Source organism: Rhinatrema bivittatum, chromosome 2, assembly GCF_901001135.1.
Source record: "Rhinatrema bivittatum chromosome 2, aRhiBiv1.1, whole genome shotgun sequence".
Taxonomy (NCBI): domain Eukaryota; kingdom Metazoa; phylum Chordata; class Amphibia; order Gymnophiona; family Rhinatrematidae; genus Rhinatrema; species Rhinatrema bivittatum.
The window spans coordinates 45,832,382-45,849,377 of NC_042616.1; the positions used below are offsets into that span (position 1 = coordinate 45,832,382).

General features: G+C 49.7%; 1 protein-coding gene across 11 annotated transcripts in view; it reads left to right on the forward strand.

Annotated features, from left to right (window-relative positions):
* ATG9B (autophagy related 9B) overlaps nucleotides 1-16,996 on the forward strand; it is a 268,139-nt gene that overhangs the window by 196,889 nt on the left and 54,254 nt on the right. For all 11 annotated transcript variants that reach the window (XM_029587964.1, XM_029587963.1, XM_029587957.1 and 8 more), the window contains one exon: nucleotides 1,286-1,439. In XM_029587964.1, coding sequence (XP_029443824.1) covers nucleotides 1,286-1,439 — 154 coding nt within the window. The remainder of the gene's footprint in view (nucleotides 1-1,285; nucleotides 1,440-16,996) is intronic.

The following is a 16,996-nucleotide window of genomic DNA, read 5'->3' on the forward strand; positions in this document are numbered from 1 at the left end:
TGCGAACAAAAAGTTCAGTGAGTGGCTTAAGGAGAGAAAGTAAAAACCTGTCCTTTTGCATGAGTGGAATTAAAAAAAACACTGCGGAGATTTTCTCTGCAACAGCTGCGTGGGAAGACCCACAAATGCTCAAAAAACTTTGTTTTTTTCCGAGCTCTGAAAAAACTTTTCTATCTCAGCGTCACTCATGTGCGTGGCTGATTACAGTCCTGCTTGTCCATAAATAAACAGAAGACAGACAAAGTGAAGGAGACCAAGGTAGAGAAGAAAACCTATTAAGAGGGTAATTTTCAAAGCTGTTTACCTGAATAAACTGGACTTTCTGAAACTTGTTGACCTCTATCAGGCTAAAAGTACCCATGGGCTTCCATAATGCATATACTTTTGGTCGAACAAAAAAGAAGTGTTCCCATGGGTGTTTGGATTGGGACAAGGAAGAAACAGCATGCACACATTTGCATTTTGAAGTATATTAATGTTGTTTTACCCCAATTGGCCACCTGCACAAATAGCAGATGCATACTTTATATTAGCTAATTTTCAAAGAGAAACTAACCAAGTATTTCCTTTCCCAAGCTTCAAATTGGTGCCAATTAACTGGAAAGAGATAATAAAGCACCACAAGAAATGTGCCCCCAAACTACCTCAGCACTGCCAGCTCTGCCACACTGATGTCACGTTCTGCTAGATTAGGATTGAATTCAGCAATGTTAGTGTCTGGGGCGGGGGTTATTTGACAATTAAATGCCAATTGAAAATCAAGCCCAAATATTGCACTGCCATGTAAATAAATATTTACTGTGAATGTAACCCTGACGGGGTACACAAGACATCTCAAACTCTTGAAGAGGGTATAATAGCCATGAAAGTTTGAGAACCACTGTTCTACAGTGACTGTGAAGTTAAAACGTTTAAGGAGCAGGAAGTTTTAAAGGTTGTCTCACAGACTTCAAAGCATGAACATCCTTATCTGCTGTTTTAAGTCACACAGAGATAGGGTTGCCACCTCACCCATGTCACTCCAAAGAAACTGATCCAGTCTGTTTTTTTCTTCAAAGAGTTGTAATTTCTGATTTTCCTGCCAAAAATTGGATTACATGCACACAGTGGGACAAAACCAGAACTGGATCAGCGTCTTTGGATTAACCTGAGAGAGGGTAGAGCAGTTGAAATGGGCTTCCAGCCTCTTTGTGTAGGGTTCTTTCTTCTGGTCTCCTCTCACCACACTGCTGGCTCATAGTCTCCACCAGCACTGGTGCTGAACTCTTGCTCTTTGTCTTGGCAGGTCCTTTATCCCGGATGAGCACATGGCTTGGTGCCCTGAGCAACTCCTTCAGTGTGTACTGGCTCATATCCACTACATGCCTGATCATTGGCAGGGCAGTGCCCACAAATCCGAAACCAGGGATGAGATGGCCCAGCTGTTCCAGTACAAGGCAGTAAGAGGGGCTGACACCACATATTTGTTCCTTTCTTATATGCTTATTGGCTGTCTCTCACTCATTCTTCCTTTGTTTCTCTCCTTTGCCCTTACTGTGCTTCCGTCCCATCACTGTTTGGTTGTTGTCACCTCTGCTGATAGGTGATTCCAGGCATCCACCATCCACGTAGGAAAGAAGAATTCTTCTAAAACCAGCCTGCCAGACCAGTCCAGATGCATGGGTTATGCTCCCCAGCCAGCAGATGTAGACAGATCAACAAGTTTGTTTACATCAACCATATTGCATTCAGCCTGCCAGTATTCCTCATCTCCAGTAGATGGTAGACAAGTATCCCGTGCTGTGACCAAGACCTGGGTTTGTAGGCTGGGTGAAGAGAACATTTTGGAGATGAATAGCTCCTGGGGTGATTAGTCCTGGAGACTCTCTCCCCCGGCTGAGCTGCTCCTAGGGTGACAGTGTTTGAGACACCCTCCCCCAGTTGAGCCTAGCCTTGCAATCAGTGGCGGGCCGATACAGTAAGGGGCGGTAGAAAGAGGTGCGTTAGTGCCCGGCGCACCCGCGTTTGCCGCACGCACAGTTCAGATCACCTACCGCTCGATACTGTATTTAAATGGCATGCAAATGCAAACCGCGTCCAACGCACGTCCATGAAGCGCAATCCATTTTACTGTATAGGCGCTATACAGTATCCTGGGTGCGCTGATACCTGTCATTTCAAACGTCATTTCAAATGATGTTTGAAATGACAGGTACCAGGAAGTGGATGGCTCTCCTACAGTCCCAAACCAACCCAATCCAAGCCCCAGCAGAGAGAGACGAAATTTAACCATCCAGTCCCAAACCAACCCAATCCACAGAAAAAAAATGCTTCTCGCACTTAGTCGCCCAGTCCCAAACCAAACCAACCCAATCCAAGCCCCAGCAGAGAAAGACGAAATTTCACAGTCCAAAACTTTCCCCCAGCCCCCGCTCACCTGCCCTGGCCGCGGCCACGCAAGCCCCCAGCAGCAGCAGTAGAAGGGCGGCGAGAGAGAGCGGCTTCAGCAGCCCCGCCGGCGACGATGAATACGTGCACCCCTGTAGGTCCAATATGGACGCTCAAGGCAGCGAAGGCGCATGTGCACACGCCGTGACCGGCTGGACGTCGGAGGTCGGGTGAAAGTTTGGGACTGTGAAATTTCGTCTCTCTCTGCTTGGGCTTGAATTGGGTTGGTTTGGTTTGGGACTGGGCGGCTAAGTGCGAGAAGCATTTTTTTTTCTGTGGATTGGGTTGGTTTGGGACTGGGTGGCTTTTGGTGGTAGAATCAGATAATTACATTCTTGTGAATACAGACAGTGCACTGGAATGTATGGGATCATGCTGAGCCTTAAATACCAAGGTTAAAGCTTTAAATTGAATATGCTGAGCAACCAGTGAACCACACTAACACAAGTGTCAGGGTAGGCGGTAAATTAGTAGGTTAAAGACGCGGCAAGATAGCAGGTTAAAAAGGCGATAGTCGGGGCGCACTTTACTGTATGGGAGGGAATAGCTAATCGGATCATTTACATACATATACATGCCTCGGGCGGAAAGGGATACGCGACGAGTTAAAGAAGCAGTAAGGATCGGTAAAAACAGATAGTGAATCGTGGGTTAGACTTACGTGGCGAAATTGTGAGTACACAGCGGGTTAGAAATGGGATAACTGCGGCCGCGCTTTACTGTATCGGCCTGTGGGTTTCCTTTTGTGAACTGGGACTAGAGCAATTAGGCTGTGAATAGTGATCCTCCCTCCTGCCTTCTTCACATCACCACCACACATGGCCCCCCCCCCCCCCCCACACACACACACACACCTCCACCTACACATTCCTGCAAACCCAGTTACAACACTCAACCTCCCTCCACACTTATTCACCCCTAGCCACCCACACCCTCACACCTCCACTACTATCACCCACAGCATACCTCACACTACCACACATGCCACCACAATTCTACTTGCCCACACTGGCAACTCACCCTCCTCACACCACAAAATCATATCTTCACACACATTCCCAACCACAGTCACCTATACCACACACACAACACTGGAAACCCTGACTCATTACTCACCCCTTCACACCACATACTCAACCCCTGAGACTACTCATACCATCACCACATATCATCCATACATGCCCCCCACATCTCTACCTGCACATCCTTGCAAGCCCAGTTGTAATGCTCAACTCCTCTGCACACCTACTCATTCCTAGCCACTCACAGCACCACACACCACAAAAAAATACCTTCTCACACACAACCCTCAGAGCACTGCAAACTATGTAACAACATTTACCCCTCACACATCAACTCTCTTCTTCCCAGCAGCACCACATACCACCCACACATGTACCCTTCACTTCCACATACCTCCATGTACACATAACCCACAGACCCAGTCACAACACTTGCTTCCTGCACACTTACCCCCATGCACAACACCCCCCCCCATTCGATCCTCACACCACTGACACCTCCATCACCCACACATACCTCCACTCTCACCCATACCACCACAACAACTACATACCACCAATACCCACCCACACATACACTCCAATGCCCCCACATAACCCCCTCCAAATACATACATACACCAGACACACAAACCCCATCCATAAATCCTATGTGCCATCATACTACACTCCCACAACCTCAAACCAAGGCAAGCATAAGCAGAAGCAAAAGGACTGGTTGGCACACCACTGACGTCCATGCAGGAGACCTCAGGCAACGCAGGGCCAGGGCCAGCACCGATACTGGCACAGTCAGCACTGTAGCAGTGGGATGGGGGTGGGGGGCAGCATACCCTATCAGAAGAAGAGAAAAGAGGAGTAATGGATGTAGAAAGGTTGGTGGGATTTCCCAGGCCTCACCGATAGCAAGAAGACTAGGCTGGAGGTGAAACTTGGAAAAGGAAGAGGGGTGGGCATGAGTAAGAGGAGTTAAACAGGAGATAGGAGAGGGGATGAGTTACAAGAGTGAGAGAGGAGGGGAAGGAGTTGGGATGGGGGAGGAGAGGGAACATAGAGGAGAATAAGTGAAGAATAGGATGGGGAAATTGTGTATTCCATCTTCCCCTTCACCTCCTGTCCATATCCCCACACCCTCACTACACCTCCACATCCCACAAACTCACCAGCCCACACCCATCCACTCCATACATATACCCCACAACTCTCACACACACACACCCCCCACCAGTCCTGCTAACCCCCCACACATACCTACACGGAGAAGGAGGAGAGGGGGAGAAAGTGGAAAGTGTGGGTGAACAGAGTGGGACAAAGTGGAGGGTGCAAGGTGGGAGGGGGGAGGGGGTGTTGGAAGCATGCACACACAGTCACACACACCTTCTCCACACCCCAGCCCCAGCATACCCACCACCACTCTCCTCCATTCACCTACACACACACACACACACACTCTACACCAGCACCATCACCCTATACAAACCCTACACTACTCCCTGCTTTCATATCACTTCCCCCCACCTCAATATGACCATGGCCATAGGTGCCAACCATCATGGAGTGCCACTCACAATTTGACTGACAAGTTGCTTCCCCTTCTCTCAATACAACCTTGGTCCTCGAGCTCTGCTGCAGCCAGGGGGAGAAGATGAACTGCTGCACCTGCTCTTAGTGTCCCCTCCTCCCCTCAAGGCCCTCCTTGAAGAGGGAGGTGGGAAATCACCATCGGAATACAAATACTGATGCTGACACTCAGCTGTGGCAACCTGCACAGAACATGCCTGTTATGATTTGTGGGTTTCGTGGGCCCTTGGCCCAAGGTGGGAGTTGTTACCACCTGTGGGGAGGACCTGTGGGGAGGAGCCCCACAGGTCCACACCGCCAGGAGGCGAGGTCTGGTACAGCCGGAGCTCTAGGAGAGAATCTGTGGGAAGGTCCGAGGAGCAGGGTGAAAGACACAGCAATAAGGGACCCCCACAGGAAGCTGGTAGGCTGGAGAGTAGTACCTGGGCGGAGATCTCCAAGAGGGTGGCTCTAGGCAGGCCCAAGGAGCGAGAAGCATGAGGCAAGGAGCGCCGGAGGTATACTGCTGAGGCAACCCCAGGAGGCGGAGCAGCGTAGCGAGGGAGGTACTGTTGCGATGACATAGGCCACCCCGCAGAGCGGGGAAGCCCGAGTTAAGTCTCCGAGTGATGACGTAAATATCCCCGAGAAGTGGGGAAATACCGACTATCACTGGCGTTTAATGTAAGCACTGCCCTGAGGAGCGGGACAGCACAGCCAGTCTCTGGAGTAGAACGTAGGCACTACCCCGAGGAGCAGGGAAGTATGGACAGTCTCTGGAGTAGAACGTAGGCACTACCCCGAGGAGCGGGGAAGTATGGACAGTCTCTGGAGTAGAACGTAGGCACTGCCCTGAGGAGCGGGGAAGTACGGACAGTCTCTGGAGTAGAACATAGGCACTACCCCGAGGAGCGGGGAAGTACGGACAGTCTCTGGAGTAGAACGTAGGCACTACCCCGAGGAGCGGGGAAGTTCGGCCAGTCTCTGGAGTAGAACGTAGGCACTGCCCCGAGGAGCGGGGAAGTACAGACAGTCTCTGGAGTAGAACGTAGGCACTGCCCCGAGGAGCGGGGAAGTACGGACAGTCTCTGGAGTAGAACGTAGGCACTGCCCCGAAGAGCGGGGAAGTACGGTCAGTCTCTGGAGTAGAACGTAGGCACTGCCCCGAGGAGCGGGGAAGCACAGCGATAGGTCTCCCAAGTGGTGAGGGCGTCTCATTGGCAACCCCGAGGAGCAGGGAACCGGCGGATAGAGTTCCTAGAACGTGCAGGGCTATCCCAAGGAGCGGGGGAAGCCAGGAGACCAAGTCTCTGGAGAGAGCGCACACAGGCCCCTGAGGAGCGGATACCTGAACCAGGGTCCAGAGTCCAAGACAGCCACAACAGGTCCGAGGAGACAGGAGCTAGTAGAGTAGCGATAGAACTCGATGCCAAGTCGGCTAGCAGGGGGCGAAGCTGGTGCTTAAGAACACAGATCCACTGATGTCATCAATCAGGAATGTCCCTGAGAATCCCGCCGTAGCAACCGCAAAAGAGGGTGCGGTGGCGCACGTGACTAGGAAGGCCCAGAGTCTGTGTAGATGGTGGCGTCCAGGCCGCCACGAGGGACCATGAGATACACGGCGGTAGAGGCTGGCTCCCGCCACTAGTAGGCCCAGAGAGGGAACAGGACAGTACAGGACGTGAGTAGACGCAGTCATAAAATGCCTGTCCCACACGGCAGTCAGCAGGAGGAGCAACAGGGCCTGCAGGGCCACCCAAAGAATGTCTTCCACTCTTCCTCTGCAGTCAAAAGCAGGAGGAGCAGCACAGCCTGCTGGCCAGAAAATGCAGCTTCAGTCAGGAACAGGAGCAGTGCCGACTTGAGGCTAGAAGGAGGGTCTAGTGTGCTGTAGGACTGGAGGCTGCTGCTACTACTCCTTATGATTCCAGAGGAGGAAAACAAGAGAGATGTCTGTGTGTATGTGTAATTGAGCATGGCACAGAGAGAGCGTTTTTGTATGCAATTGAATATGGCAGAGAGAGAGGTGTGTGTGTGCGCGTGCATATGTGTGAGTGATTAAACATTATAGAGCACGTGTGTGTGAGCGAGCATGACATTGTGTGTATGATTGAACATGGCAGAGAGCATGCGTGTGTATGATTGAACATGGCAGAGAACATGTGTATGTGTCAGTGTGTGATTGAACATGGCAGAGAGCATGTGTGTGCATGTGTATGTGAGCATGGCAGAGAGCAAATACACGTGTGTGTGATTGAGCATAACAGACAGCACAAATGTGTGTGTGCATGAGATTGAGCGAGTCTGAGATCGAGTGTGTATATGTATGTGCAAGCATGAGATTGAGTGAGGCAAAGAGCGAGTGCTCACGTGTGTGTGAGATTAAGTGTGGCAGAGTGCAAGTATGTGTGTGTGCATGCACATGAGATTGAGCATGGGAGGCAGAGGAAAAAGGTTTTGTGCAACAATCCCCTACATTCCCCCTGTTAATCCATGACAATATTAGGTCATCTGAAAATCAAGTTCCCACGTATAGAAAGCAGAGGATTTTTTTTTTAATCCTTACATTTTTTTATTGGCTATTTGATGTGTCTGCTGTTTTGAAATCTTTTATTGATGTTTGGTAAATTTTTATGAGTTTTTAATTATTGGATGATCTATTCATCAGCTGTTTTGAAATATTTTTTTTATTAGTATGATTTTTCTGTTATGATTGATGTTTTATATTTCTTGATTTTATTGCTTTATGATGAACAGAAATCTTTCTGTTTTTCCTTTGCCACACTGCATATAGTCTGGCTTGTGGTTTCCAGTTCAATTTTTATCTGCCTGTTTCTATTTATGTTTTATGGTCTCTTTATTCTGTATTTGAGAGTCTCTATGTATGACTGAAGTGAGGAATTCTGCTAGCTTGTTGATTCTGTAGTAGCTTGGCTTGTTCTGTTTTCCTAATAGAGAGTATATTGGGGTTCCAGGACCTGGTATAATATTTTGCAGTATTGTCTTTTGTATTGTCACACACACGTTTCACAGGTAGGGTTGTTACTTTTTGATGGCTGGCAATAAGTGCTGTTTTGATTCGGTAGGTTTACTGTATTGTAATTCAGTTTACTCATAGCTTTCTCAGGGCCAAGCCCATACCCAATACGTGTTACGATAGGCTTAATACCATATGGGTTCCAAGAGTCTTTTTTTGCAGGGTTGGCACCACAGCAGAGTATGTAAATATAATATAAATGTTGTTGCAAGTGATATTTTTGCCTCAGAAGACTGTGTTTTGAATGTGCTTATTCATGTTTTCTAAATGCATAAGGACCCACAGTTCCGGCTGACCCCCAGATTTTCAAAGAGAAACTTAGGCAGATTCCCAGCCTCTTACATTAGGTACATTGTATATGTCTGATACTGAATCCTCTGATCTAGCCATAAGAAACAGATAAAATTATTTTCCATACTCATTATTCCAACATTAGAAACTTAACTAATTTAAATATGGTGAATATTTTTGTCTTAGACAGAGCGGACAATACATTTTTATAAATAAACCTTGTGGTGCCAGGATCATAAGAACATAAGAAATTGCCATACTGTGTCAGACCAAGGGTCCATCAAGCCCATCATCCTGTTTTCAACAGTGGCCAATCCAGGCTACAAGTACCTAGCAAGTACCCAAAAACTAAATATATCCCTCGCTACTGGTCCTCGGCTCCCAGAGGGGCCACTCAGGAAGGTCCCCAGGTGGCTGGAGCTGCAGGGGTCCGAAGAGTTCACGGCCCCTCAGAAGATCTCACCTCGGCGGAGCCCAGCTCGGGCAGGCCTTGGGCGATGACTCGGCGGATCTGGGAGAGGAGTTGGAGAAGGCGGCGCCATTGGATGGAGGCGATCCCAAGGTATCCGCCTTTTTCAGAGGGATGAACTTAATCCCATTATACCCCATGTCCTGGCGGAGCTGGGTATCGCCGCTCCTCCAGATGACCCCATCCAGAGCACGGTGGATCCGGTCCTGGCGGTATTATGTGGGCCGACTAAGGCTTTTCTTCTCCCTCAGATGATCCAACAGCTGATGGCCCGGGAGTGGGGATACTCCAGAGGAGGGCTGCATGTGGGTAGGACTATGGATAAGCTCTACCCACTGCCGGAGGACATCCCGGAGTTATTGAAAGTCCCAAAGGTGGATGCTTCGGTTTCTGCAGTCACCAAGAGGACCACTATTCCGGTGGCCAGTCGGCGGCCCTTAAAGAGCTCCAGGGCAAGAAGCTTGAGGTTCACCTTAAGCATATTTTTTTAGGTCTCGGCCCTGGGAATCCAAGCGGCTGTTTGCAGTAACCTCATGCTCTGGGCAGGCCTCAGATGAGCGTAACAACTCCTGAGTACCAGAGACTTTCCTCCTCAAGAGTCGGCCCAGGTGGAGCGTTTGGAGGTGGCAGTGGCCTATGGGACAGATGCCTTATATGACCTCCTTCGGACCTCCTCTAGGACTATGATGTCGGCTGTTTCCGCAAGAAGACTTTTATGGTTGTGCAGTTGGTCGGCTGATGTTTCTTCCAAGGCGCAGTTTAGTGCACTCCCCTTCAAAGGAAAGTTACTCTTTGGTGAAGATTTGGAACAACTAATTAAGTCTTTGGGTGACAATAAGGTGCACAAATTGCCGGAAGAAAAGCCGAAGGGTCCTAGACGGTTTCCCCCGACCCTGTCTCATTTTCGGAGTCAGCGACATTTTCGTCCAAATAGAACATCAAGTGCGGTACAGCGACAACCCTCAGGGAGGTCTCATTCCTGGTCTCAGTCCTGTCGGGGATGTCGAGGGGGCTGTGATGGTTCCGGTCCAGGATCCCTTGCCCCTAAGTTCTCTCAATGAGATACGGCTGGCCCATTCCTCAGTGCCAGTCATTGGGGGATGGCTGTCTCTTTTCTTCGAGAAATGGGTCAAGATAACATCAGACCAGTGGGTACTAAGTATCATCGCTCAAGGCTACACTTTAGAATTTGCTCGTCCACTCCGGGACCTCTTTCTAATCTCTGTGTGGAGCACCGGCAAAGAGGCGAATAGTCCAGCAGACCATCCACAGGCTGGAATAGGGTACGGGACGTTACTCCATTTATTTTGTGGTACCAAAGAAGGAAGGTTCCTTCTATCCCATTTTGGATCTCAAGAAGGTTAACAGGGCTCTTAAGATACTGCATTTCCAAATGGAGACCCTGTGTTCTGTCATTGCAGCAGTGCGCAAGGGGGAGTTCTTGGCTTCTCTGGATCTGACGGAGGCATATCTGCACATAGGGATTCGCAGCAATTTCTCCGGTTCATGGTTGTGGGCATGCATTTTAAATTTTACGCTCTCCTATTTGGTCTAGCGACGGTGCCGCACACGTTCACCGAAGTGATGCTGGTGGTGGCGGTGGCCCTTCGCAGGGAAGTTCTAGTTCACCTGTATCTAGACGACTGGCTCATATGGACGAAGTCGGAAGCTCTCTGCAAGCAGTCAGTGGACAAGGTCTTGCATCATCTGCAATCCCTCGGGTGGGTCGTCAGTCAGGCCTAGAGTCATCTGCGCCCTTCTCAGGCCTTAGACTTTCTGGGAGCCCGGTTTGACACCCAAGTGGGCAAGGTCTTCCTGCTGGACTTGAGGGCTGCCAAGCTCCAGTTGCAAGTTTGACGCCTTCTAGCGGTGTCTGTACCCAGGTTCTGGGATTATCTGCTGTTCCTGGGCTCCATGGTGTCAACTCTGGAGTTGCTCCTGTGGGCCTTCGTTCTTATGAGACCCTTACAGAGAGCATTGTTGTCCCGTTAGGATCCAATGTCAGAGGAGTTTCAGGTCCTCTTACTGCTTCCGGACTCCACCAGGGACAGCCTCAGATGGTGGTTGGTACTAGGACACTTGAGCCGAGGAGTGGATCTCGAGGTGCCTCAGTGGGTGACAGTGACCACAGATGCCAGCCTCACCGGTTGAGGAGCAGTATGCCAGTCTCACTCGGTCGAAGACTGATGGTCGCAGAAGGAGGTGTCGTGGTCCATCAATTGGCTCAAGACGAGAGTGGTGAGGTTGGCGTTGCAGAGTTTTCTCCCGCTCTTGACCAGTCGGGCGGTGCGAATCCTCTCGGACAATGCTACAGTGGTGGCTTACATCATTGGCAAGACAGAACCAAAAGTCGCCCGGTAGCCTTAGAGGCCAATCTGCCGATGACCTGGGTGGAGCGTCATTTGTCCATGCTGGCCGACAATACGCAAGGGGATTTTCAGAGCCGTCAGAGATTGGATCGCGGAGAGTGGGAGGTCTCGGACAAAGCGATGGATCTCATATCACGCAGGTAAGGTCCTTCGAAGAATAGAGATTCATCCTGGTCGGGTGATCTTGGTGACCCTGAAGGCCTTGGTTTGCCGACCTAGTCAATCTGGCGGTGGACGGTCTTCTGCGCCTGAGTCGTCTTCAGAATGTTCTATGGCAAGGCCCTATATTTTTCAACCAGGTGGATCACTTTTGTCTAGCACCCTGGCTTTTGAAAGGCAGCAATTGAGGGAAAAAGGATACCGGGAGGATGTCATTACCACTCTGCTTCATGCTTTAACTTACGTCAGGGTTTGGAAAGAATTTGAATCCTGGTGTGGCGAGCATGGAGTCTTTCTGTGTCAATCCTCGGTGGCTCAAATTCTGGCCATCTTGCAGAGAGGCCTCAGTAAGGGCTTGTCTTTTAACTCCCTTCGGGTACAGGTAGCAGCCTTGGGCTGCCTCAGAGGCAAACTTCGGGGGAGATCTCTGGCGGCACATCCTGATGTGGTTCATTTTCTCCACAGAGTGAAACACTTGAATCCTCCAGTCCGTCCTGTATGTCCGCCCTGGAATCTCAGCTTAGTCCTTAACATCTTGTGAGCTGCTCCGTTTGAGCCTCTTAAGAAGGCCTCTTTAAAAGACTTAACTCTGAAAACGGTGTTTTTGGTGGCGATTTGTTCTACTAGGAGGGTATCTGACCCAGCTTCGCTCTTGGACTCCCACTCAGCTTCATCCATCTTCTCAGGTATCCGGTACTTGCTGGCCCAGAAGGATTCTCCTAAGTCCCAGCGGCTCGGGCTCTCACGAGCTCCTCCCGGGGGAGCCGCGGGCTTCCAAGGGTGAAGACTCTTCTGCTACCTGGGTCCAGCCGTCCTTCGTCCATCTCTTCGGCCGCAGCCCGGATCCTTGGTCGCATAGGATCCCACCTAAGTCCAAGAGGTCCGGGTCCCTACGGGCTCCTCCTGGGGGGACCTCAGATTTCCAGTGGCGAAGCCTCTTCCGAGTCTCTTCTGCACCGCCTCCTGGCTGTGACGCTCGCTGTGGTCATCCACAGCATACCATCCACTGTCTCAGCCGACCCAAGGGTCCACGACCATAACACAATGCCCTCGTCTCTAATCGATTGATAGACCAAGAAGCCTCTTTCTTCAACCATTGGCCCTGAGCTGCTTGACCCTGACACACAACCCCTCCATCCCAAAAGGCTGGCATCGGTCGTGACTACCACCCAATCTTGGATGTCTAACTCCAGACCATGCTCCAGATTGAGCCAAAGCAGCCACCAGCCAGACTGTCCCTGCCTTCTCCCTCAAACGGCAGAGGGAGATGAAACTCCATTGACAACGGGTTCCACCGAGAGAGAAGAGCCCTCTAAAGAGGCAACATATGCACAAATGCACAAGGAACTAATTCCAGGGTCGAAGCCATGGAACCCAGGACCTGTAAACAGTCCCATACCCTAGGTACTGGAATCGCTAACTGGCAGCAACCTGCCCTGCAGCTTCATAATCCTGTCCTCTATGAGGAACACTCTCCCTTTTCTTCGGGTCAAACCGCGCCCCCACATACTCCAGGGACTGAGAGGTAACCAGATGACTCTTGGGGTAATTGACCACTCAGTCTAATGACTGTAGGCGCTTCAGCACCTTCTGCACCAACTGCCGATGCAGAACCTTCGACTTTGCCCAGATGAGCCAGTCGTCTAGATACGGGTGCACCAGCACTCCTTCCCTTCTTAAGGTCGCCGCTACGACCACCATCACCTTTGTGAAAATATGCAGCACCATTGCTAGACCAAAGGACAGGGACTGAAACTGAAAATGTTCCCCAAGAATCATAATACTTAGGAACCTTTGGTGCTCTGGCTTGATGGCTATGTGAAGATAGGATTCTGTCAGATCTAGAGATGCCAAATATTCCCCCTTGCGCACTGCCACGATGACAGACCTTAGCGTTTCCATGTGAAAATGCAGAACTCTGAGGGCTGCATTCACTCTTTAAATCCAGAATGGGTCGAAACGACCCTTTTCTCTTTGGCACCACAAAGTAGATGGAATATGTCCTTGTCCTCTGCTCCTCTAGCGGAACTGGGACTGTGGCCTCCCAGTTGCTTCAGACGGTCCACCGTCCCTTGAATTGCTACTCGCTTTATGAGAGGACCGTAGGGAGACACAATAAAAGTGTCCCTGATGGGACGAGCAATTTATAAGGTGTAGCCGTCTCTTACTACCTGGAGGACCCACTGGTCCATGGTAAGCTAGGCCCACTCCTCGGAAAAAAACACTAACCGGCCTCCAACAGCAGGCACCAAAGAGTGGGCCGACCTTACTTCATTGTGAGGACTTAGCTCCCTCTGCTCCAGCTCCAGAGATGACCCGGAAGGGCTTCCTGCCCCCGTGAAAAGACTGATTCCAGGACAAGACCTGGCCAGACTTTGCCACTATGAGCCTCCAGAACTCTTAATCAGATGAAACCTCAGATTGTTCCGAAACCTAGTCCAAGCAGGCACAAATTTCCTGCCCTTAGGCTTATCCTCTGGCAACTTGTGTACCTTGGACTCCCCCAGGTGATTGATTATCTGCTCCAAGACCTGCCCAAAAAGGAGCTTCCCCTTAAAAGTTAGAGCCCCCAATTGTGACTTGGACCAATTGTCTGCCAACCAATTCTGAAGCAATACCAAGCGTCTAGCAGATACGGCTGACATCATAATTCCGGATGAGGTCCTAACCAGTTCATAAAATGCATTTGCTCCGTAAAATCAGCCTGCTGCACTGCAGCTCCCGTTGAGGCTTGAGAATTTTCCAACTGCTGGACCCAATGGAGACATGCCCTTTGCACCCTCTGCACACAGCAGTTCTTATAGCCAGAGTGGACACCTCAAAAAGCCTTTTGAGTTGAAGCTCCAACATGTGATCTTGCACATCTCTTAACACAGCCGATTCCGCCACAGGAATAGTCATCTTCTTGGTGACTGCCGATCCCCGAAGCATCCACCTTGGGGAGAGCCAACAGCTGCAAGGTCTCCTCCGGTCAAGGACAGAGCTTAGACATAGCTCTGCCAACTCTCAGGCCAGATTCTGGAGTATCCCACTCCTGAATTACCAGCTTCTTTACTGGCTTCACTGGTCCATGCAAGCCATCCAGCACCAGATCTGCTCCCTCCAAGTCAGACTCTTCCTGTGCCATTTTGATTCTGAGTTCCTGCAGAAGCTGAGGGCTCAGTGGCCAGAGTTCCTCTTTGCGAAAGAGATGTGTACCACCTTAGGATCATCTCTCAGGAGACTCCGAGGACAGTGCCATCACACTCGTGCCTCATCGGACCGTTTACGCTTCACAGAGCCCAGTTTATGACTCAACTTGGGTCCCCCCAAGGGTCAAGAGTGTGACTTACCAGGGCCCTCCAATGCCTTCTGGGCCAAAAAGGCCTTATGCATCAGGAGCACAAATTCAGAGGATAAGGTCTGGGAGTCTTCCGAGTCTTGGTCCTGGGCCCTATTGGAGTCAACCCCGAGGGCGAATTCCCTCCCCCCCCCCCCCCCCCCCGAAAACTCCCGATCCATTCCTGCGGTAGGCCCCGCCAGGGACAAATGCGGTGAGAAAATCCCAGATTCCCTGGGAGCCATGTGGCAGGTTCCAAAATGGCTGCCGCAGCCGAGCTGCCAAAGGGAACTCTGGGAGAAGGCCTGGACCGACGCGCCACTGACCCCACTCTCACTTGACAAGGGGCACTCATCAACGTGTCCTCCCCTTCAGCTGAGCATCCACAGCAGAGATCCCGGCAGTTAAGCTGTGAACCCGATGCCCCCCGCAGGTCTGACAAGAAGCACCGTAAGGCATAGCCCTGACTGCGCACTTAGAGTCGCACACTTCTGTACCTGACCAGGGAGCTGAGGGCTGCCTAGGGAACTGCTACCTTGCTTGCAAAAAAAAAAAAGAAACTCCCGAACACCAGCCCCGGCCCTAGCACTCTGCGCTGCAAAGAAAAAATAAGGAGCCTCTCTCTTTTTTTTTTTTTTTTCTTCAAACTACTTTAACAAGGATACTTTCCTGCTCCTTCCAAGGCTTGTAGGCAGAGCTGCAACAGGGCACCAGGCTGTCTCGTGTGGGCTGAGGGATCTGAACCACCAGATGTCTGCCCCACGAAATACCAGACAGAGCTAAGAAAAGGGTCACCAACCCCCTGCTTGTCTGCCTCAACCAGGGAGGATAGCCCCACCGGAATCTCACAACATCCTGGAAGGAACCTCGAAGATCAACTTCTTCTTTTCCTTTCTCTTTTTTTTTTCTCAGACTGCAGGTTTTGCAACATCTACCCATCTGCTGGATACAGAAAAGTACTGAGGGACTGCAGGTGGCACACTTGGTTATATAGCAGTGTCAGTAAAACTTTATCTGTCTCCATCTGCTGGCAGGGGTATAAAACCCAGGAATCTGGACTGATTTGGGTATTTATTTATTTATTTAAACAGTTTTTATATACCGTTGATTAGACAAAAGTCCATCTCTGCGGTTCACATTCTATACATCAATTAACATAGAGAGAAAGGAAAAAAAATTACAATTTCTCATAAATATAAAATTCACTAAAAGACAGTAATTATTTAATTAAAACTTCTAAAATTGCCATCTAAATACGAATTATAAAATCCCAAGAGTATATAAAATTATAAATTACAGATAAGGCTAAGACAAATTAAAAAGTAGAAATAGATAAGATAAAAGGTGATGCCCTTAAAGAGATTCCAATTGCTTACATGGGAACACTACCATTTATTCCACATCAAATGCTCGCTGGAATAACCATGTTTTCAGATCTTTCCTAAATTTCTTCTTGTCTTGCTGTAGTCTCAGGTCGGTGGGCATTTCATTCCAGTATTTAGGGCCCGCAATTGATAGCGCTCACTCCCTGACTTCACATAAATGGGCAGATTTAATGTTCGGGATCACGAGGAGACCTTTGTTTGATGATCTCAAATTACGTTGTGGTATGTGTAATCTTATTGCTGCGTTCAGCCAGTACGTACTGGAACATAGTATTGATGGCAGAAAAAGACCAAATGGCCTTCTAGTCTGCCCAGTAAGTTTCGTATGGTAGCAACTGCCACTCCGTGCAGGTTACACTTATGTTTCTGTTAAAGATAGTAACTGCTGCTCCATGCAGGTTACTCTCAAGCCTTATATATTATCAAAGCAACATTTTTACTGGGTGAGGAGCCTTCTTGAATCCAGACAATGCTGCTTGATATGCTTTGCTTTTGAATTTGCCCGTTAGAAGCAGTCCTGTGCTTTATCCCTTATGTCTGCATATCAGTACCCAGACCGTAATAGTCGGGGCCCATGTTGGTTGTCCTCTAAATCCAATTCCCCTTTTCCTCTCACACCTTCAAAGCGGACAGCAGTTTAAAAAATAATAGGGAAGCTCTGAAATCCCCACCAATCTCTCTTCCAAATTTTTAAACAAAGGGAGAGAAGGGGTGGAGACACACATGAACTTGTCACAATGGGCCAGTTCCCTCTATATACAAGTGCAGGAGAAGGAAGAAGTCAGCATGATTCAGGCAGCCAGCTCCGTTAGTTATCTTGGCTGCTGCATGTAGCTGCCAGATTTCCTCCACTGCTGCTGCTCCCACCAATCGGAATGAGTCACATTCAGAGCTCAGTGTATGATCTCTCTGTCTCACTCAGTCTGGGGGTAAGACAGAGGCTGGAAGGACTCAAAGG